General features: G+C 42.5%; 1 protein-coding gene across 1 annotated transcript in view; it reads left to right on the plus strand.

Moving 5' to 3' along the window:
- The window catches only part of ttll11 (tubulin tyrosine ligase-like family, member 11), a gene marked incomplete at both ends in the record, with an annotated part of 62,463 nt that overhangs the window by 20,178 nt on the left and 17,448 nt on the right, over positions 1-24,837 (plus strand). Inside the window, 4 exons of the mRNA XM_083641108.1 lie at positions 4,141-4,431; positions 6,024-6,308; positions 6,957-7,052; positions 9,927-10,039. Coding sequence (XP_083497234.1) covers positions 4,141-4,431; positions 6,024-6,308; positions 6,957-7,052; positions 9,927-10,039 — 785 coding nt within the window. The remainder of the gene's footprint in view (positions 1-4,140; positions 4,432-6,023; positions 6,309-6,956; positions 7,053-9,926; positions 10,040-24,837) is intronic.

A 24,837-nucleotide genomic window follows, 5' to 3' on the forward strand; every position in this document is an offset into this window, starting at 1 on the left:
ACAACGAATGACAGCGTTTTCATGTGATGACTGACAGCTAGTTTGAGTGATGCTTGACAACTAGTCTGCAGGACTATCGACAACGTTTTTGTGTGAGACGTGAGGCGTGATGCCTGACAGCTAGTTTGAGTGATGTCTGACAACTAGTCTGCAGGACGATCCACAATGTTTTTGTGTGAGACGTGAGGAGTGATGCCTGACAGGTAGTTTGAGTGATGTCTGACAACTAGTCTGCAGGACGATCGACAACGTTTTTGTGTGAGACGTGAGGAGTGATGCCTGACAGCTAGTTTGAGTGATGTCTGACAACTAGTCTGCAGGACGATCGACAACGTTTTTGTGCGAGGCGTGATGCCTGACAGCTAGTTTGAGTGATGTCTGACAACTAGTCTGCAGGAGGATCGACAACGTTTTTGTGTGAGACGTGAGGAGTGATGCCTGACAGCTAGTTTGAGTGATGTCTGACAGCTAGTCTACAGGAGGATCGACAACGTTTTTAGTGAGGCAGGAGGAATGACAGCGTTTTGGTGTGAGGACTGAAGGTGTTTCAGAGCACACTCGACGGTTTACTATAGGAGACATGACAACTGACAACGCTTTAGACTGAGGAACGATAGCCTATACTCTGACTGACGAGGATGCCCTAAAATGGTTGCCGTACCCGCGGGCCACATGCGGCCCGCGGGCGCCCCCTGTGTGCCCCGTTATTGAATTGCAAAAAATTACAGTGCACCTGAACATGCAAGATACCCGCTGAATAAGTGTCCAAATGTTCATGTCATTCTGGCCAATACTCCACTTCTGTTATAGCATTTCAGTCTGGAATATGGAATATCTTTCAATAATCTATGATTTAGCTGCTAAATTGTCAAATACCGCCGTCTGCTTGCTATCCAGTACCCAGGCACTTATGTATGTACTTAACATAACTGTCTGACTTAACTTAACTAACTATCTATCCGGTGTGCACAACATTGTCAGACTAAACTCCGGCTGACACCCCAAAAACCTACAATCCGCTGCAGAAAAATGTATATTGTTTGTTTATTAACTGGCCCCTGGCCTTCTATCATTTCACGAAAGTGGCCCCCGGGCAAAGCAAGTGGAGTATCCCTGGTTTAAGGAGTGCCAGCTGACACTGTACGCGTTTAGTCCATGCCCACCCCCCCACCCCCCCGGCGGGTGGTTTAGTCCACCCCCCCCCCCCCCAATTTATTTTTCTTTTAGAAAGTTAAGGAGGCTAAGAACAAACAAGTTTAGAATGGAGCTTGTGTTGTTCTCTGTAGACACTGACCCAGCAGCTGGAGCATTTTTAGTTGTTTAATCTTGATTAACACTGTAATCAGGCAACGTAATTGGTGGTGTAGCTGCGTGGGGCGCTGCTCAGTAGGTCTGCTGCAAGGAAAATAATAAGTACAAATGACATGCAGACAGAGGGGGGCACCAGAGTATCACTTTTGTAATTACAGTTAAATTAGTGTACAGCAGACAAATCTGCTTCCTAACTAATCTGAGGCTTTTACTGATCAGTGGGTTTTAATAGAGACGCGTTAATGTGCAGTCAGACCCAAATGAGCATGAATAAAACGGCCTCACTGCAACGGAGATGGCGGCCTGGCGCTGAACTTGCATTTATTTTTTGATATGGCGTTTGGATTGTGGTGATTCTTCGACGCTGCTGAAGGGGGCACTGCCGTCACACCGACAATCACTGATAACGTATGCAAGTCACACTCCAGGCAAATGAAATATTGAGAGGTAGATGCTGTGACAGCTCTTGGCTCAAAATGTTGCCCAACCAAGTGAAGGTATGAAACCAGGTCTGTGCAGAATACACAATAGCATGCTGTGAGCACTTGCTTTCTGGAGGACTTGCCTGCTTTCCATGTATGCATGCAATTAAAGGCAAATGAAGCCTTGATGTTTCCTGTGAATTGCATCATGGTTTAATATCCCTTGATATAATTCTAAAAAATACAACTTTTGGCAGAGGTGTATATGTGCCTGCAATCCCCTCGCTTTGAATCTGATGTGTGCTGCTTTAAAGCAAAAATGACATTTTCTCATTGCATTTGTATGCATTATGTAATGATAGCATTAGCTGCAGTAGTCAACACATGCTGATCCTTGTATCCCAAAGCTAATCTTACAAAAGAAAGAAAGAAAGAAAAACCTTTCTACCCCCTGCGGTCATTTCTCATCATGACTGATCAGGTTGTCTGGTGAGGAGTTTATCAAAGGTTTCCATATTCAATTGTGGTGGGGGGTGGATATATATGCTAATTGTCTTGTTTTTAACTGTTTGTATTTTATTGCTGTATTATTGTATTGTATTGTGTATTGCACTTTACTGTTCTTCTTACCCAGGGACCACAGATGCAAATTAGCTATAGCTAAGTTCTGGCTTAACGGTTGCTGTGCATGGCCCCTGTCAAATAAACTAATAATAAACTATATATATATACAGTATATGTATGTATGTATGTATGTATGTATGTATCTATGTATGTATGTAATATACTGTATACTGTATACTGTATATATATACTGCATTCCCAGCCAAAACAACCTTGTTAATATCATGCAGTTCTTCATGATTTCAAACTGAAGGAGCGGTGAGTAGTTGAGTAGTCGCTCAACAGTATAAAGATCTCATTTCATTCTCTGATTGAAGTGGAATGGGCTAAATGCATTAGTTGGTGTAAAAAATTAATTTAATGACGAATGAGCTACTTGTAATCAGATTAAGATAATGTGTTATATTAATCAAGCATCACATCCAATTATAAAATATAGCTTTACTGAAATGTTGTCTCAATGAGTGCTAAGGTCATTTGTTCCTTTGCTTGGCAACAGAAAAGGTGAAACCGGGCTTATCGGTAACATCTTGTTTGCGGTTCTTCTCTTGGTATGTTGAAGTTGTGATGCTGGTTGCCTAAAATGATTAAGTGGTCAAACTTAATGTGCCAACGAACTATGCATAATTGACAGTGTTCTGCCTATATGGAGTCTTGCACACTACTAAGGGATCACATGTATGTGTGAGGCACACAAAGTGTTCAGTCACAGTTTTTGTGTTTGGATAATTGGTATAGCGCCGTGGACAATTTACCTTCATCTCAGAGATGATCATTCACGTGTTGTACTGTACTTTTGTAATTTGTCCTGTTACTATTTTTGTTTCATGATGATATAAATGATATGGTGCTGTATTCATCTCTGTTTTCAATGTCTTTCACAACAACAACCCATAAATTGTACTGTACTTGTGCGAGGGTCCATTACGTAGCACTAGAAAGACAGGAACATCTTGGGATGTCAGCTTTTGTTTTACCTTTATAAAAAAGCATTGAGATAGTAATCTCTTTTACAATGCTGACCTGGCCACCACTGAAGCTCATGCTGTTCTACTGTAATAATATGGCCAAGTGCCGAAGATAATCACAGCCGTGACGTTATTACACTTACACAGCATGACCTTGAGTGTGATATTGCTTTTATACAATAGTTTCCTGACTACTAGCTAAGCTAACGTTAGCTACTTTGAGGTTAGATGATTTCAGCTTACCGTTCATAATTAAGGTCAAATCCATATCCTACTAGGTGGTTAGATTTAGAACAGCTGTGAAGTGGAGTGATCTACACAGAGTGAAGCGCCCGTGATGTTATGCTGAAATATCATCACGGCTGGAATGCCTCTTGTCCAATCAAATTGCTCGGCGGGAACTAACTTTTGTATAATATACAGCAGCGGTTCTCAAATGGGGGTCCGGGGACCCCCAGGGGTCCTTGAGGGGGTTCCAGGGGGTCCCCAGCCAAAAGGGGGGTAATGTATTCTCGCTATAATTCCATTCATAAGTAACACAATGACTATTAAGGTCATGGATTGTATACACTTTCTGTAATAAAACATCTAACAGCATCAATCTTATTATCATATGGGGGACCGTGGAACAAAATCCTATCAAATGGGGGTCCGTGGTCTAATTTTTGTTAGTTTAGGGGTCCTTCATGTGAAAAAAATTGAGAACCACTGATATACAGTTAGTATGTACTGTAACTCCTGCAACCCAAGTGTTACCAACAATAGTCTTTTTCTTCTGTTACCCATGTCCCCTGTCACTCCCTTCTCTGCTCCAGATTCGCAAGGTGAAGGAGAGGGATGCTACGGTGAATCCCACCTTCATCGTCAAGCCAGACGGGGGCTCTCAGGGGGACGGAATCTACCTCATCCGCGATCCCAGTGACCTGAAGTTCATGGCCACCTCACAGGCCAAGCAGGTCGTGGTCCAGGAGTACATCCATAAGCCGCTGCTCATTGACAAACTCAAGTTTGATATCCGCCTGTACGTGCTGGTGAAGGCCCTGGAGCCTCTGGAGATCTACATCGCCAAGGAAGGCCTGACACGCTTTTGCACTGAGCCCTACCAGGTAGCCACGACAGTGCTCATGATGCACACGCAGTCTCACTTTAAAGCTCTTCACATATCGCCTATCACACTGTTTACACATCCTTAAAAAATATATTAAAATTTATCAAATTTAGTTCTCTAAATTCAAGGTCTTGAAGGGTCTTCAAGAGGACATGAAACATTTGATCATGTGAACCTAGTTCATTTGCATTTCACCTCAGACGAGACAGGACACTGCTTTCCAGTCTAAAATGTACCTAGACAACATTTCCGCTTTTCGCCAACTAGGGCTGTGCTAGATGATGTCACTAGGGTGGCTGTACAGTACAGCAGCTAGATGATGTCACTAGGGTGGCTGTACAGTACAGCAGTAAGGATTTGAATGTTTTGATGGATCAAAACAACCACAATCCAAGTCAGAAACACAACAGCATTATGCTGTGAGCCTGTTAGAATTCAAAATCCTTACTACCAGCACTTAGGTATCCTGTACTGTACTGTACTGTAATGTACAGTCAACCTAGTGACATCATCTAGCAGCAGCCTATTTGGCGAAAAGGTGAAATCTAGTTACATTTCAGACTTGAAAGCGGTGTCTTGTCTTGTCTGAGATGAAATGCAAATGAACTAGTATTGCGCGATCATTTCTAGCATGCCTTACACGCCTTGCGTAGCCTCACACACAAAGAGCAACTGTACGCCACACGGAACCCCTCTCTGCCTTATTATAGTAGGGAGATATTTTAAAAACACATGATTGTATCCTCAAAAACAGATTTTTTTTTTGCATCCTCTGCTGTCCTTGTTTTAGCCAGGCACTGTAGATCCGCTACTCACACAGGCAGCTGCTGAGCGTGTGCGAGTACGGTGCCCACGCGCCAGCTCGAGCACATGCTGCCTGCAGTTACTCCAACGGCCACCCGTGTCAGTAAGAGTTAGAAATTACGGAATGGACCTTTAAGCTTAGGGATGCACTGATCAGGTTTTCTTGGGATGATTCTGCAATAGCATGATGTGTGCAAATTAGCTACTTTTTATGGCTCTCGCGCGCTACGCGCACTCCATTCCTAGGGTGGAGCCTCTGGAGATGATGCGCCATTGCTGCAGTTATGGAAATCGCCTGCTCCGCGGGCTCCCAAAATCGTGACAGACAGACAGTCCCCACCCACCTAGGCGCCATCACAGTTGGGCAATCACAGTTGCTCGAGTGACATCACTGATGACATCACAGTTGCTCAAGTGACATCACTGATGACATCACAATTGCGCAAGTGACATCACTGATGACATCACTTCCATCACAAATCGTGACAGACACCACCACCACAGACATCACTTAGCCAATTTTAACTAAAAAGAAGATATGACTGCTTTCGTCAGGCAGTTGATTCAACTATCAGTGGCCGATCAACAGTGCACCCTTCTTTTAACTGTAACTCATAATGTGCTTCACTTTTATGTCAAGTAGCAAGTAGTTCAAATGGTGAAAATCTCAATTTGGAATGAATATCTCCAGTCCCTCCGCCCCCCCTCCATACAGAGACTGTATTACCAATGAGAAACAATTCCAAGGCCTTGATAGTTAAACTCGTTCTTATTCTATCTGTGCAGGAGCCTAGCCAGAAGAACCTGAGCCACGTCTTCATGCACCTGACCAACTACTCCCTCAACATCCACAGTGGCAACTTTGTTCACTCAGACAGCCAGAGCACGGGCAGCAAGCGCACGCTCTCCAGTGTGCTGTACCGCCTCGCTGCCAAAGGTGTGGACATCAAGAAGGTGTGGTCAGACATCATCTCTCTTGTTATCAAGACTGTCATCTCCGTGGTGCCTGAGCTCAAGGTCTTCTACCAGGCTGATATACCGGCTGGCAAACCAGGACCCACCTGCTTCCAGGTACAGTGTGAATTAGAATGACGGCAGCCCGCCGAGTGGGCCATTTCCATAACCGCCGTGGAGCATCATCTCCAGAGTCTCCACCCTACGCGCGCTCCATTCCTAGTTTCCATTAAAAAGGGGAGGAGGTCAACCCACACTGGACGAACAATTTTGGAGACGATCAGAGCAACGGCGCATCTTGCAACTCCGCATAGACAGACACTCCAAACATATTTAAAGTTGTATAAAGACTATACTTTGATTCATAATTAGTGCGATATGGTTTCTACACAAAAAAGGTGTACATAATGCGTGAAAGCTGGGAGAGCGCGAGACAAGAGACAAACAACTTTACATCATTTTTGTCTGTTGTGCATTCGAACTAAAGTAACTAGCCTGTTTTCAAAATGTAAGGAGTAGGAAGTACAGATATTTGTGTTTAAAATGTAGGGAGTAAAGTAAAAATAAATACTCAGATACAGATACCTGAAAATCCTACTTAAGTACAGTAACAAAGTACTTTTACTTAGTTACTTGAGACCTTGAGGAAAGTTGACTTGGTCACACTGACAGTGCTGATCTAAACTCTTTTTTTTATCGATTTTATCCTACATGTATCCATTGTCTGTGTGTGTGTGTGTGTGTGTGTGTGTGTGTGTGTGTCAGATCTTAGGCTTTGACATCCTGCTGATGAAGAACCTGAAGCCAGTATTACTAGAGGTGAACTCCAACCCCAGCATGAGGATAGCGCACGAACAGGAGGTAAGAGCCACCGCCAACATCGACATTATCATCATCCTCCGTATTCTTCTTATCATTATCATCACTGTCAGTGCCATAGTAATTACTGCATCTGTGTGTGTGCGTGTTCCAGGTGGCCCATAGCGGAGGGACTGAGGCACTCCGGTTCTTTCTTGCCCCACATCAATCTAAACCTAGCACTGAGTGTATACTTGACATGACCAATATAGTGCTAACCAATCATTTCTTCCGCTTTAAGGGTGATTATTACATGCAAAAGAAAGGTACAGCGATGGGGAGCAAGATGGCTCCGAATTATGCATGCCTTTATATGGGTTATTTTGAAAACCAATATGTATTAAACCCAGCCAATCCCTTTTTCTCAAAAACCTTATTCTACAAAAGATTCATTGATGATATCTTTCTAATTTTTGACTCCACAGCGGAGGAATTATTGAGTTTCCATGAGTATTTGAATTCTTGTAATGAACACCTGACGTTCACGTTAGAACATGACATGCATCGCATAAGTTTTCTGGATGTACAGATATGCAAAGATGGACTGAGTATTAAAACTGATCTGTTTCGAAAACCCACCGACCGTAACACTATATTACGTGGGGACAGTTTCCATCCGAGACCACTGGTCAAAAGTTTACCCATCAGTCAATTTCACCGGGTACGTAGAATCTGTAGTGAGGACGCAGACTACTCTGCGCAGGCTGCAGACCTATCTAATAGATTCCTCAATAGAGGCTATAAGCAAGAATGGATTGATGTGGCCAAGCAGCGGTTTGACCAGTTAACACAAGAAGAATGTCTAAGACCTAAGGAGAGGAAGAAAGATCTTAGAAAATCTCCTATGTGCTGTATCAAGTATTCTCCTCTGGTGTCTGACTTTAGAAAAGCAGTCAATAAGCACTGGCACATTATTGAGTCGGACCCCAAGTTAAAAACAGTTTTCACAGAAAAACCAATGTTGGTGTTTAAACGTGCGCCAAACCTGAGAGACCGTTTGGTTAAAAATGAAGTGCGCCCCCAGCCAACCACAGACCTACCAGTTATGTCAGATGGTAACTACCGGTGCGGAAATTGCGCACAATGTTCATACACACACAAATGTAAAATCTTTAATCACCCACACACTGGCCAGAACATTTCTATTAAAGGGGCCATCACTAGGCATGGGTCGATTTCCGGTTTTACCGGTTCGGTTCGGTATACGAGCCCAAACCGGTTTGATCACGTGCAAACCGAAAAAACCTAAAAATTTTTTTTTTTTTTTTTTTTTTTTTTTTTTTTTTTTTTTTGCCAGTCCATTCTGATTGCACTATTGTTCGTATTAGCCTCTTCTCAAGTTGCACTAGTAGGCAAAAGTCTTATTTTGTTTATTATGTTGATGTTTGAAGAAAAGTTAAGCTGAATAGTTATGAGAAATAAAAACAGTGTGTTGTTACAGTTAAAAGGTTCTGCTTATTTGTATTCAGTGTTCGTGCTGGTTGGCAGCATACCAGCTTAGAGGTGCATTATCGCCACCAACTGCAGCCGCTTTGATACGTTTTTTTGGGGAATATCGAACCGGTTTCAAAATGTTCAAACCGACCCATGCCTAGGCCCTATATTGTGTGAATTTGTGAGTTTTGAAGTTTATAAGGCAGCTCAGCTGTAAGCCAATCCATTCTGATTGCACTGCTTGTGTTTTTATTAGCCTTTTCTCAAGTTGCACTATAGGCAGAAGTCTTATTTCATTTATTATTTTGATGTTTAGAAGAAAAGTTGAGCTGAATAGTTATGAGAAATAAATACAGGGTGTGTTTGTTACACAGGTGTCCTGCTTCTTTTTATTCAGTATCATTGCTGGTTGACAATACCAGCTTAGAGGTGTATTATCGCTATCAGGTGGACTGAAGTTGCACTACAGACAGTTATGGGCCACACTCGGGAGCCCTGCTTAAAAAAAAATAAAAAAAATAATTACATTTTTTTTTTTTTTTTTTTTTTAATTACAAAAAAAATCGGTATACCGGTTCGATCCGGTTTAGACGGCAATATCGAACCGGTTTTAAAATTTTCAAACCGACCCAGCCCTAGCCATCACATGCAGTACGACACATATATATCTTATCCGCTGTCCCTGTGGGTTAGCCTATATAGGCAAGACGACGCGACCCCTGCGCACCAGAATCAGTGAACACCGGAGCTGCATTAGAACCGGGGATGAACGCAGCCCAGTTGCTGCTCATTTCAAAGCAGCCGGTCATAATGTCAGTGCCCTGAGGTATATTGGGGTGGAGAGAGTCCAAAAACCACCTAGAGGTGGCGATCATGATAAAAGACTCGTCCAACGGGAAACATTTTGGATATTTTATTTAAACACCATGTCCCCTCATGGACTGAATGAAGAATTTGATATAAAACCATTTCTGTAATATGGTAGGCTGAGGTCTGTGCATTCATTTGTGAATTTGTGAATTAAGCAAAAAAGTGCGAATTGTCCCTTTAAGCTCAGCTCACTGGCTGTTGGTTTTTCTTTTTCCTTTCCTCATTTTATTTTATTTTCTGCAACAAGGGTGTGGTTTATTGATGGAAATATTAATGTATTATTAACTTTCATATTGTGATATGTTGAATGTAGCCTATGCCCCTTTCTTGGGGTTTTAAACCAATTTTATATAAAAAAAAATTGTATAGGCCGGATCAGCTGATGGGCAGGTGTTTACCATTAACTAATCACCTGAACAGCTACTGTATATGAACTGCCATTTTCCTGTCTGTGCTTTGTTGATTGATTGCCTGAAGAAGACCCGTGTGGGGTCGAAACGTTGCGCTTATTCAATTATTAAATTATGGGAGCTTAACCGGTGTGCGGACATTCATTCTCTCCTACTGTTCCAGGTGGCCCCAGGAGTTTTTGAGTACGTTCCCAGTCCGGTGGATGAAGAGGTCAAAGTGGGCGTGATCAGGGACACTCTACGCCTTATGGACCCTGGTCACAAGAAAGCATCACTGTAAGCCCACACACAAACACACACAATAGTAGGGGTGTAACAATACGCGTATTCGTACCCAACGGTTTAGGTGCAGTACGAGGCTTTTGGGTTCAATACGCATGGCAAGCCTAAAACCCAAATTAACCTTTCACTGCTGAACAGTGCAAGCCTTCTACAAGGATATCATGCTAAAGTAAAACTGAGATGAAAAAGATGAAAGGTGTTAAAAAAAACATTGTCATGAATTGAAATAAAAATAAAATTGAAACTAAACTGTGAAAATAATAAAATAAATGGGGGGGGGGGGGGGGGGGTAATAGTCAAGGACATTTCTCTAGCATCTACATTTTTGCTGCATCAAACACTTACCGAACTGTGACGGCACTGAGTCGTCTCGAACCGAACCTTGAATTTTGTGACCCGCTACACCCCTACACAGGACACCTCCTTAGTTCCACAGGACACCTCGTTAGTTCCCTACACAGGACACCTCGTTAGTTCCCTACGCAGGACACCTCGTTAGTTCTCTACACAGGACACCTCGTTAGTTCCCTACGCAGGACACCTCGTTAGTTCCCTACATAGGACACCTCGTTAGTTCCCTACACAGGATGTTAGTTCCCTACACAGGACACCTCGTTAGTTCCCTACACAGGACACCTCGTTAGTTGCCAACTAACGCAGGACACCTCGTTAGCTCCCTACACAGGACACCTCGTTGGTTCCCTACGCTGGGAAGTCAGAGCTCCATCCCGCTGTGGATCGCTCTCTCACTCTCTTTGCGTCTCTTTGTCTGCCGACTGGTTTTACAGCCTGCTCATAAGGGCGTGGCATCTTCCTCTACCCGTCCATCCTCCATGCCCAGCTTAAGAAATGCACCACTGAACAGCTGCCTGACACCCGGTGTCTCACTTTCTTTCTACTGCCTCTTGCATCTCTCTCTCTCTCTCTCTCTCTATCTCTATCTCTTGCTCTCTCTCTCTATCTCTCTCTCGCTCTCTCTATCTCTCTATCTCTCTCTCTCTCTCTCTCACTTTCTCTCTCTCGCTCTCTCTATCTCTATCTCTTGCTCTCTCTCTCTATCTCTCACTTTCTCTCTCTCGCTCTCTCTATCTCTTGCTCTCTCTCTCTATCTCTCTCTCGCTCTCTCTATCTCTCTCTCTCTATCTCGCTCTCTCTCTGTCTCTATCTCTCTCTCGCTCTCTCTCCCTCTCTCTCTCTCTCTCTCCCTAAGATTATCTTCCATATCTGATATTGGATCTGCTTCGTTCTGAAAGTGAGAGGAATAGCTTCTTGGGGATAATACCGTCTTTATTCTTACCATATTCATGACCAGGAGCATATTGTTTAATCCTCATTCTTCCTGTATTGCTTTACCTCCATGGAGCGAGGATCATCAGAACCACATCATACATTGGGACTACTTGATGTCTGTTGGATGGATTAGAATAGATTGTTTTAACCTGCAGTGTACTGTAGACATTGTAAATTCTGCTCTGTTGTGCTTTTTAGCTGTGACCAGCAGCTCTGTCGGTCAGTCCACAAAAAGTTCACCACCACCTTTAGCGGGCACAGTTTTCGCCCTAGGAGGCTGACATTTGGTAGGAGGTGTCAAGGGTGTGTGTGTGTTTGTGTGTGTGTGTGTGTGTGTTCATGCGAATGGGTTAAAAATGGGGAGGGGGGGGGCACATTTCAAAATGCAGGGTGACCGAGGCAGATTAGGGTGGGCTGCCCCTGCCATCCTGCATTTCGGAAACTTGCATAATATGGTCGCAGCTATTGCGAATTTGTGCTTGTTCTACTTATAGAGTAGCCTGGTAAACCAGCCCGTCACGTGAACTCACATTTCATTTGGTTCTGCGTGACGGTCTGGCCCCAACTCTTCACCCAGTCCTTAGCAGGGGCGGGAGCGTGGGCGGGCGTAGTTGCCTTGACAGACAACTCCTTCAGCCAATCAGCGTCGGATCCGGTCAAACCCAAATCCACTCGGGAGAATGGCAAAAACATGTTTTCCGCCGAGAAACTCTGCGGTTGCGGCGATACTCCTGTACTTGTTTAATTGTTGTTATTGAGTCTATTTCTGCAATAACGGCACTTTATGACTGTTTAAACTAGACAAACGCCGACATTGCTCCTCGAGACGATCAGGCAAGGAGGCGGCCATTATTGTTTTGTTAGTGCAGTGCTGATTGGCTCTTCCGCTCTGCAGCTTCTGCTTAACACCCTCACCTAGACCTCATGGCCTCAGTTAGTTAAGGGTGAACTTCTCTCCTTTACACCTGGTGGCAGACTACATAAGCAAGTGGTGTAAACATCATCATGGTTTACACCACCTGATCAAATCACTTTCTACAAATGTCTGTGATGTATTGGGCAATGGGCAGTATATCATAAAAGATATGAGAAGGTACCAGTTGTTTTACTGTGAAAATTCAACCTTACATGTAGCTATGAATCATCATACCTGAGCTGAAAATGTTCACATCTCTGATGATCCTTGTTTTGTATTCAGAAAGGACTACTGTGTATTCTATTTAAGCACTGATGTCAACATCTGAGGATCATTTAAGTATACTGCTGGCAATACATATCTATCAAATGGTAGTACTGTTGAGTCATAATTCAGTACCATTGTCTGACAGATTATGGCTGATTTTGGTAAATGATTTTAGCTGTAGATCTTCTGAATGAGCAGCAGGGAGTAATATGCACCACATTTTGGGTGTAATTTGGAACTGCCCCTAAAAGGCAAGTCTTACAACAGCTGTTCTTTATTTGGCCACCAGGAGGTGCAGTGATGTCTCACCTCATCATGTCACCAGAGATCTGCTGGTAAAATGTATAAAATGTCAGTTACGGTACTGAAGAGGCATGCTTTAAACTACAGAAGCTCATTGAATGAGTGAAGAAATATGTAGCCATTGTGTGACTGGAATATATTGCTGTTAACTCAATTTCAGTTAAATAACCTGACAAAATTGGCAACACTTATTTAAGTATAAGTTAGTGCTATAATAAATACTATTTGATCACTAATTAATGTAATGGAAAAAAAGTTTATCATTGTTGATATATATTTATATTTATATATACAGTATATACATATATATATATATACATACAGTATATACATACATATATATATACATACATACCGTATATATATATACATATACAGTATATACGTACGTATGTACATACGTACATACATACACACATACATCTCCATCCATCCATCTGTGGTGCAGCCCTGCACCAGTGCTGCACCACAGATATCAACAGGCCAGGAAATGATCAAATGGAAATAAATAAATAAAAGGTCAACAGAAAAACCCAGAAATGCAACAATTCATGTAAATAATTGATAGATTATTCAAAATAGATGTGGGGGGGAGGGGTTTTGCCATTTGAAATGGCAGGGTTATCCACTTGGATAACTAAAGGTTACAATAAATCACGTCTCAAGTGCTGCTCATGATGAAAGTGTGACTTTCCCGAACATCCAATTTTATTTTCACACATTAAAATGCTATAAACGATTTCACAATTATCTGCCTAACTTGGTCGCCCTGCTTATTGAAACAGCCCTAGGTTTGTTTTTCTAAACTGTTTACACCAAATTGGTGGTGGTGGGGGCGGGGACACAAAAGATATAACATGCTTCAGTCCAGGAGGCAGACCCACAGCAACAAGATGAACGTTTGTCTCAGATGCACCCAAAGGCTTTTTCAGTGACCAGGACATCCATACTAAGCTAGCTTTTTAGTTCAAATTTGTTTTTGTTTTCTCTCTCACTCACAAGCTGACATTTGTTAAGTCAGTTCGTGCTACTGTTGCCCAGCTCAGTTGATTTAAGCTTGCGTGCTTACTGTTGTGGTGTTTGTTCTAATGTTCTAACAGGTGTGTTATTATTTTGTTGTTGCTCAGCCTTCAATTTCAAAATGGCCTGTTTCATTATTTAGCTAATATGAACAAAATATGTCACCATTAATTAGATCCATTGCACTTGCACTGTTATCATGATATGTCAAATATGCAGGTACATGTGTGCATCCACAAACACACATCCACACTATGTAGTGCCACGAGGGAATTCAAACTTTAGCATTCATGTCAGGTTGTGATTGCAGGGAAATCTACTGTCATCTGCAGACTGTTACTGAGTCTTGTGGTAGAGCGGGCAATTGCTAATTATGCAACTAGCTAGTTGTAATGCGTATTCAATTAGCCATTAGATCAGATGTGCTCCTTTAAAAAAAAATGCAGTCTGCACTGCAACCAACGACACAGCCACAAAATAAGAAGCATGCCCTCGCAGCCCTCCTCTTTGTTGTGTGTGTATGCGTGTGCACATGTGAGTTCACGTGCACTTATCTGTGTCTATGAGATGCCACAGCGTGTGCACATGTGAGTTCACGTGCACTTATCTGTGTCGATGAAAGAGGGCACTTAGGCCATGTCCACACGGAGACGGAACCGATCTTTTTTTCCCCCCCGTTTAAGAAAAGTTTTCCATAAACATGGAATCGTTTCAAGAAATGTGTGTATCCACATGAAACCACTGAATACCACTGAAACCGCTGTAGTATATATGCCAGGCCGGTAAGTGGCGCTGTAACGCTGCCACAAAGTACACCAAAAACAGAGAATAAGACAATCTCGTCAATAATGGCATCAACCACTAGGGGCGCACAGTCTATAATGTGTATCTCACTGTAGCGAGCAGCTTGGCTTTGCGGGGAGGTTTGCCATGTCGATGAATAAAATGATTAAACCTATACAGGCAAATGCAGAGCTGTTCAGCAGGGCTGATGGTCTCCCTGTAGCCTACAATATATAGAACATTAACTATCGGTGACGTTCCTGATATCACCCACTTCCATGATCTTTAGACATATGTTGCAAACACATCCCAGCGTATTGGCCGCTCCTGCACATCACAGCACAGGCTAAATGATGCAACATGAATATAGATTAGGCTATATAATATCAAGTAAGCTATAGTCTTGTTGGAGTGGACACGAGTGGACATCACAGTGCAACCATCACAGTACAACCGTGTGGTCGTAAAAAACCTCTCACTTCACTATTCACGTTGTATTTGCGAGGGCTATACAGTATGTAGATCATCCCGAGTATGTGCGTTACACTCAGGGTTTATATTTCATTTAATTTCATTTTGTCCAAATTTCAACTATTCCAAAATTGCATGTTGCATTAAAAATAAATATTATTTCTATCTAACACGTTTAGCCTGATTTTGTTTGTGTTATTGTAAAAACTTAGCCGCCGCTAAGCCTTCTGGGAAATGAAGGGAGGGGAGGGGTGGATGGGAAGAGGCAGCTGTGGAGCCCTGAGGCTCAGTAGCTAGCTGGCAGAGAGAGGTGGTGCTATGTCGTCATCGGTTCAGGAAAGATGCGTATGGGTTGTAAACACGGAAATGCAAGGGTGGCGTCTTCAGATTTATTCACTCTGGGACCCGGTTTCAAAAATGTGCGTATTCTCCCAGAACGTATAGTCCCAGAACGCTGGTTCCATCTGGACGAAACGTCCATATGAGAAAAAACTTTAGCGGATACACTCGTCTCCGTGTGGACGTGGCCTTAGGCTCTGAGCTGAATCTGAGGAATGCTATCTCTTAACAAAAGACTTAATTAGAGGAGATGTGGCATCAGCTATGGAACAGGAAGCCATACACTGAAGCGGTGACGGTGATGCCTTCATATCACAGCCGTGCTGCTGACAAGCCAACCTCCACCTAACTGCAACATTAAAAAAATATACTAAAAATATACACTTTTCTGAAAATTCTGAAAGCAGATCCCTCAGAAGTCTCGGGGATCCCAGTGGAATACGACCAGCTCTTAACAGGAAGCCTACTTGCCTTCATTTGCATATATTTCTATGTCATCTTGTTCAGTTGCGTTTTAATGAGTATGGACTATGCACTGTTGTTTTTTTCTTTCTTTCATTTTAGAGTCGTTAACAGCCAGACTTTGAATGAATGTCTGAGGACATTTTAAATGTTCCCAATGCTGTTACGGGCGGTTGAGCGATTTGTTTACTGCACAGATGGTCTGTCTATCGGTTAGTAAAGTATACCTGTGCTGCTGCATACCTGTGAGTTGAGGCTGAATTCATCCCCATATGAATAGCACATCTATTCAAGATGAAGGGGAGGAGAGGAGAGAATTGGCTAACACTTTGGATACTGCGCCTACAGACAGACTCCAGACTATTTGTAACATTTCAGCAGCTTATTAGTTGACTTTAACAGTAGTTGAACAGATTATCTATAGAGCGTATTATGTGCGTGTGATGAAGCAAACAATCTGTTGAATCGCAAGTAACTAATGAGCTGTTAATACAACATGTACAGACGAGGCGAAACAGTTGAATTGTTCAATGTAAACGAATGTCAATTAATAAACTGTTGACCTGTTACAAATATTCTGTAGTAGATCTCTGTAGGCGGACTATCCAAATGGAGTGTTTCCGAGAAGGGACCAGGCATACAATGCAGAGACAGCAGAGACAGAGAAAGTGCAGGGGAAGTAGAGAGAGTAGCAGGTGATAGATAGGAGCATGTATGAGAGAGATGTGTCAATATTAAATGGCATTAGCCATTAACCCTTTGTATGACGTCAGTGAAGGTGATTTCTGGTCCATTATAACAAAGTGTGTGTGTTAGGATGAGCTGAGGTTTTTTAGTCTCATGAGAGACAGAGATGTAGCCGCACACACTATAGTCAAAGTGCCAATATTTATTGAGGACACAGAGAAAAGGAAACCAACGTTTCGGCAGCAAGTGTGTTAGGATGAGAACAGAAAGCACATCTATATTATATTACACTACACAGGGACACCATATCTTAGGATGCAGTGTTAGCTACACCATTACTAAGCATCTCACAGACGATGTGAAATACAGCGCTCCCATGCACACACACACATACTCTGAAGTGGATTCCATGCACATACACACATACTCTGAAGTGGATTCCATGCACACACACACATACTCTGAAGTGGACTCCATGCACACACACACATACTCTGAAGTGGACTCCATGCACACACATACTCTGAAGTGGATTCCATGCACACACACATACTCTGAAGTAGATTCCATGCACACACACACATACTCTGAAGTAGATTCCATGCACACACACACATACTCTGAAGTAGATTCCATGCACACACACACACACATACTCTGAAGTGGATTCCATGCACACACACATACTCTGAAGTAGATTCCATGCACACACACACATACTCTGAAGTAGATTCCATGCACACACACACATACTCTGAAGTGGATTCCATGCACACACACATACTCTAAAGTAGATTCCATGCACACACACACATACTCTGAAGTAGATTCCATGCACACACACACACACATACTCTGAAGTGGACTCCATGCACACACACATACTCTGAAGTGGATTCCATGCACATACACACATACTCTGAAGTGGATTCCATGCACATTACACACACATACTCTGAAGTGGATTCCATGCACACACACACATACTCTGAAGTGGACTCCATGCACATACACACATACTCTGGAGTGGGGTCCATGCACATACACACATACTCTGAAGTGGACTCCATGCACACACACACATACTCTGAAGTGGATTCCATGCACACACACACACACACACACACACACACACACACACACACACACACACACACACACACACACACACACACACACACATACTCTGAAGTGGATTCCATGCACACACACACATACTCTGAAGTGGATTCCATGCACACACACACACACACATACTCTGAAGTGGATTCCATGCACACACACATACTCTGAAGTGGATTCCATGCACACACACACACACACACACATACTCTGAAGTGGACTCCATACACACACATACTCTGAAGTGGACTCCATGCACATACACACACATACTCTGAAGTGGATTCCATGCACACACACACATACTCTGAAGTTGATTCCATGCACACACACACATACTCTGAAGTGGACTCCATGCACATACACACATACTCTGGAGTGGGGTCCATGCACATACAACATACTCTGAAGTGGACTCCATGCACACACACACATACTCTGAAGTGGATTCCATGCGCACACACACACACACACACACACACACACACACACACTCTGAAGTGGATTCCATGCACACACACACATACTCTGAAGTGGATTCCATGCACACACACATACTCTGAAGTGGATTCCATGCACACATACACACCTACTCTGAAGTGGATTCCATGCACACACACACATACTCTGAAGTGGATTCCATGCACACACACATACTCTGAAGTGGATTCCATGCACACTCGCACACATACTCTGAAGTGGATTCCATGCACACACACACATACTCTGAAGTGGATTGGGCTCGGTGCAGTGCGAGGATAGCTATAGCTGAACCAAAGTGTGGTATTTTAAGGTTCGAATTTCACCTCATTCTGTCACAGAGGAGGGCTTTGAAGAGGATCCTCCTGTCCCCTGCGTCACCCCGAATTTCTCTGATCCCTGACAAAGGGCATGCGGGTGTGCGGGATAGATATGAGAGGGAGCAAGAAACTCTTTTATTAGACAAGAAGCCAGCAATAGCATTCAGGCCAGCTACTGACGGGCGACTCTGTCCTCTCTGCGTACGCCCGGCTAACATTTAGACTCGAGATGCATCCATCCACTTTGTTTCAGCTCCGATCCGATTCCGACACATGATGATTAGTGGGGCTCAAAAAATGCACTTTCAATGTAAAATAGGTCGCTTCCGGAAAGAAGCGCCAAAGTTTGCACAAATACTCCTTGTGGATTGTTATTTTGATAAAAGTAACTGGCCACGCAGAAATCTCGATCTTTCTAAGATGGCCGCCATTTCCCGCCCCAAAAACACTATTTTGGGGGCAACTTTGGGTAGAATTGTCCAATACGAATTATCTTGTTATCAAACCATACATTTATGACCACAGAGAAGCCAGATTTGTTCCATGTAAATTTCAAAATGGCTGCCATTTCAAATATGGCTGCCATTTCAGCTATTTTTACCATAGGATTTCACTGTCCAGGGCGATTTTGATGATTCTGGTGTCAAATGACAGGTTTTTAACTATGGAAATTTAAAAATTATACATCAGAAATCATTTGTATATCTCCTTTTGCCATTTACTCTCCATATATTTTCAAAGTAATGTGAAAATATGCATAAACAACAGTATTTTAGCACAACTTTAGCAAAAGAGTTTTGTTATTGGTGTACTGCTAGGCTTGGGGGGGGGGGGGTTGTTTACAAGATTACCCCCCCTCCACACACACAAAAGTGCTGCCCCTTTAAATCGGCTGTCACTGCACTGCCAGCTGTCATTTGGTGGTCGCTTGGTTTGCCAACTTCTGTCTAATCTACTAAGAAAATTCCTAAACTACATTCTGTGTCTGTAAGTAATAAGTTACATTTATTTTTAGATATTTACCGTCATGTGATTCTCAGCTTTGATACTGTATACTTGAAAACTTGAAATATTTCTAGTTTTTTTCTTTGACTGTAAAAACAAAAAGATGTATGACAGGTCCAGTACATCTGATTGTGTTAATGATGCAAGGCTGGACATGTTTGCTCAGAAGCAGAGGCCATATGAAGCCATCCCTTCTACTCAAGCTGCTCTACTCCAGCATGTAAAGCGTGCTGCCTACCAGGCTGGATGCATATGGGCTCAATCATTACTTTGCCAACCAGAAGCACAAAGTCCTTCTGACTGGGGATGGATCAAGAAAGGCGATATGTGGCAGATCTTGTGGACTGATCTCCCCCCCATTGCAGAGAGTTGCCGACAACTGACCAAGTGTGGTTGCAGATTTGAATGCCGTGGAAGGTGCAAATGCTACAGATTTAGTCTTGTTTGCACAGCACTGTGTAGCTGCAGATGCAGATGTGAGGAATAGGCTCCATTTCAACCCAGACTATAGGTTAGTTGATTATATATGCACATTTTCTATAACATAACTGTTGATACACAAATGGTCAGGTTATTAAGGTTGCAGATGTCTTCAATGCATTGTATGCCATTTGTCCATCAGAATGCTGTGTCCCCTGTGTGCCATCAGAAGACTTGGATGTCAACGTGGTGGGGATGGACTACCTGCTGGGCTACTTGGAGCGGAGCACCAGCAACATGAGCAACTCAGGGGTCAGCCTGCCTAGCAGCTGTAGTGTCAAGGACTACTCCAGCGCCAGCCTGCACCACCTGCAGGACACTCAGGAGATGACCCCCCCCCCCCCCTCATTGATTTCCTGTCCCCACCTTGACTCTCATTCTTTTAAAGCTATTTATTGTTTTAGCAAAAATGTATGTAATTACTTTACAGCAAGGTGTCCATTTATAAAAGTGGTAATTATTAGATCAAATGTACTTTATTAATTAATAGATTAATGTATTTATTTATTTATTTATAGCTTATGCATATTCAATTGTAACCAAATAATCGCTCCCTGTGAAAATAAAATGTCAATTTCCTATACATTTCTAATAAAAGTTGTGCTAAAATACTGTTGTTTATGCATATTTTCACATTACTTTGAAAAGATATGCAGAGTAAATGGTAAAAGGAGATATACAAATGATTTCTGATGTATAATTTTTAAATTTCCATAGTTAAAAACTTGTCATTTGACACCAGAATCATCAAAATCGCCCTGCACAGTGAAATCCTATGGTAAAAATTGCTGAAATGGCAGCCATCTTTAAAATGGCAGCCATTTTGAAGTTTTCATGGAATAAATCTGGCTTCTCTGTGGTCATAAATGTATGGTTTGATAACAAGATCATTCATATTGGAAAATTCTACCCAAAGTTGCCCCCAAAATAGTGTTTTCAGGCTGGAAATGGCGGCCATCTTGGAAAAAAATAAATTTTCTGCATGGCCAGTTACTTTTATCAAAATAACAGTCCACAAGGAGTATTTGTGCCAATTTTGGCGCTTCTTTCCGGAAGCGACCTATAGGTGCTGTTTTGAGCCCCACTAGATTTGGATATCTGCCGATACCATACTGATTCTGATACCGATCCCAGAGCTCTTAGCAACTCACCAAGGAGCTGCAACCTCCACCTTTACATTGTAGCTGGCTCCTACTGAGCCATCAGGTTAGTGTTTGGTTTGGTAATCAGTTATCTCATAGCATTAGTTAACCGCTTCATCATACTCCACAATATTAAATTCAACAATTAATAAAGGTCATTGGATATTTGCAAAACAATTATTGATCCACTCAAAATGAATTAAAATTACATTTCAACAAACCGACAATTAAACACCGCTGCCACTTTACCACATTTGGTGAAGTGGGAAAGCCCCTACTAAAATATCTAACCAAAAATAGCACCAAAACTAAGGACATGTTGTCGAGTTAGCTAACTGCGAACGTTACTAGCTCACTACTACTACTACTTACTACTAGCACTGTTTCATGTTATGTTATGGTGGGTTTATGGTCCAGCGCAGGCTATAGATGGAATCTGGATCGGAACGTGGATCGACAACGCCGACGTCAGTCCGATATCCAATATGTGAATTATGTCAGTATCGGCACCCGATACCGATATCCCAATACCGATATCCCATCTCTATATTTGGCATCGGACTTCAGTGGGACACAAGGACAGTCTCTCTGTTTGTTCACTTGACATTCTTCACCCTTTACCAGCTGGCTCTCCCTCCGTCGTCGTCGTCGTTGTCGTCCTCTCTCTGTCTGGTGGTCCTCTCTCTGTCTGGTGGGCCGTATCAGTGTCACTCTGTCTGGCTGTCACTTTGTGCTGAGGTGTCCTGCTTAGCAGAGCCCGTCCTGTCTAAATAGATGCAGTGTCCTTCTGGCTGCTGCGCCATGATTGATTCCATTAAACATTCAGCAGGCCTCTCTCAATGCCATTCACACTGCTTACTAATTCATGGAGAAAGAAACTGCCCTGATGATAGTCAGCAATATCTCCTCGGGGTGTGTGTTGTTCACTATGTGTGTGTGTGTGTGTGTGTGTTCACTCTGTGTGTGTGTGTGTGTGTGTGTGTGTGTGCGCGCGTGCATGCGTGTTGACAACAGAAGTGTTCCTTGAGGCAGTGGTTCTTAAACTTTTTCACAAGGACCCCTAAACTGACACAGATTAGACCATGAACCCCCAATTGATAAGACTTTGTCTCAGGGTACCCCCTCTGATAAGATTTATTTTCTTTCTTTTAGATGTTTTATTACAGAAAGTTGATGAAAACCATGCCCGAAATAGATAGTCATACATTCTGTCATTGTGTTACTTAGGGATGGAATTCTGGTGAAAATAAATGATTCCCCTTTTTGCTGGGGACCCCACTTTGGGAACCACTGCCTTACGGGGCCATCTGACCTGGATCTGGTTCTATTGTCCTCCAGACATGGCTAGGTGAGATCCTCTAGGCAGGAGGAGATTCCTTCTGTTAGCAAGCCAAGCCAATTACTGCACACTGCCAACTCCTCTAGAGGCATTCCTACAGTGCATTGGCACCTCGGGGGGCATATTATGCAACCAGTGCCCAATTCAGCCTCCCTCTGTTTGAAGCCAACCCGGGAATTGCATTCTCTCGAATGGCCAGTGGGGGGGGGGGGGGGGGGGGGCGAAGTGGGTACTGCAGAATCAAAGTGCAGTGCATGCAAGTCAATGGGGAAATGACGGAAAACAATCTCTCTCTCGGTCTATGTCTTAAATAAACACTTTACAAATGAGTTTATGGTCTGAATCAACAGTTTTTTTCATGTTCTCATGTCCTCCGTTTTCTAAATTATGGCCCCATTTTGAGTTTAATAGACGATAAATACATTGGATAAATAAGAACAGTAATACTTCCGACCGGTAGAGGCAGCAAGGCATCTAGCCTGCCGGAAAGCTATTAGAATAAGAAGAAGAAGAAGCTTGCCAGATAGCTCGCTAGCAGATTAGCATGTAGTAATTTAGCAAACTATCAGAAACGTTATCTTTATGATGTTTTAATAATGTTGTTAGACACGTAACTGTATTGCTCTCGTTGTGAGGTCAGTTTATCAAAATAATGCATATTTCCAAATTGGATTTACTTTGTGGAGCTAACAGGCTGGAGGCTCACACCATGGATGTACAGAACACAAGAAGAAGAACACAAGCCAGGCGGACAGTCGGCTGGGCTCGCGACACTGCATCTGCAGTAGCAGGATTTCCCACAATGCTCCAGGAAAATCCATTCATCCAATCAAACATTACCAGGGAGCAGGAGATTCGAGCTTCATTTTCTGGTATCAAAAACCAATGGGCACAGTCTGTCCAGATAATATATACAGTCAATGTATGCAACACACACACATGAACCTACAGTCAAACCCTCACATCTGAGCGCTCCTACTGGAGTTCAGTGGAGGCACCTCATCAAGATTCACTAAGACTTCTCTCCCTCGTTAGCTAACATCTTTCTCAGCCATTGAGAGGTGGTTCAGATGAGGTTAAAATTGAGAGAAACAAATGATAAATCCATTAGTGATTAATGCACCAACCAAAAGAATTGCCACAGTGGCTACCTGAAGGTCATTTGTTCAGGAACAACTGGAATCAAATGTATAGATTCATTGTCTGTGTCGATGTCTGTCTGATGCTGATTGCTTTTATAATTCGAACAGATTGAAAATGTGGAGCATTTCACACTAAATGACACGTGGTCTGTCGTGGTCGTGCTTCTGGATCAGACATGGTAGTACTGTATCACACAAAACAAATGTATATAAAATATTTGACTAAATAAATTACTTAATTTCAAAAATCACAGACCATAATGCCATAAATTCCATTAAATGTATTCATTTAATATTCCTGCCAAAGACAAATGTTACAGATTGATGGATTACTGGATGTATAGTTGTATAATCAAATAGTAGCATAGTAAAGAAATAGGGGAAGGGGGGGTTCAATAACAAGAAGAGTAAATAGGAAGTATATAAAACTTAGAAATGGACTAATTCACCTTTTGACACATTTCAATATTTCAGTTATATTTGAAATATGGCAGACCTTTTGGACTGGAGTCCATGAATACATCACAGAGATTGTGGGGATGGATTATGAATTTTGTCCTGGTCTATACATACTAAGTTGGACATCCTCAACTCCTTGACCAATTTGTAAAAGCCCTAGCACACTGGATTCAGACAACTATTATGGTAAACAGGTGATAATGAGAACGTGAAAAGCTGTAGAAGGCCCATTATCATTTCAAGATTGGATCTCAGAACTGGGTGAGGTGGCAGCTGTTGAGAGGATATCTTATAGCCTAATAAATGAGGTGGATAAATGCAATGATACAGTAAGTGGGGAAGATTTCTACTGGGTTGAGTGGTCTCACTGAATGCCGGCCTGGGCCGGCTTGTATTGATATTTGCCTGCAACATGTTATGTCTATTCGTGTATATGTGGGGACGCACTCTGTGACATGCACAGCGCCCTATGGAGTCCATCCTGGTAGTCCTTTATTAAGGACTAGTCCTTTATTAAGGACTACCAGTGGACATTTCACAGTGGTACTATGGACTTCTGACAATTCACATTATGTCATGTTAGTACTGTGGTTTTAATTTGCCTTATTTAATTGTGAGTCACTTTTATTTGATTGTTTACTATCTCTTATCAGTCAACTTTTTTTATTTGATTGTTTTTGTTTTGTTTGTTTTTTCTTTCTTATTACTTCTCTTATCTTTTTGTCTGGTAATCCTCAAGGTTTGTAATGTTATTGTGTTTCTATG

Source organism: Poromitra crassiceps, assembly GCF_964638095.1.
Source record: "Poromitra crassiceps genome assembly, chromosome: 8".
NCBI classification, from domain to species: Eukaryota; Metazoa; Chordata; class Actinopteri; order Beryciformes; family Melamphaidae; genus Poromitra; species Poromitra crassiceps.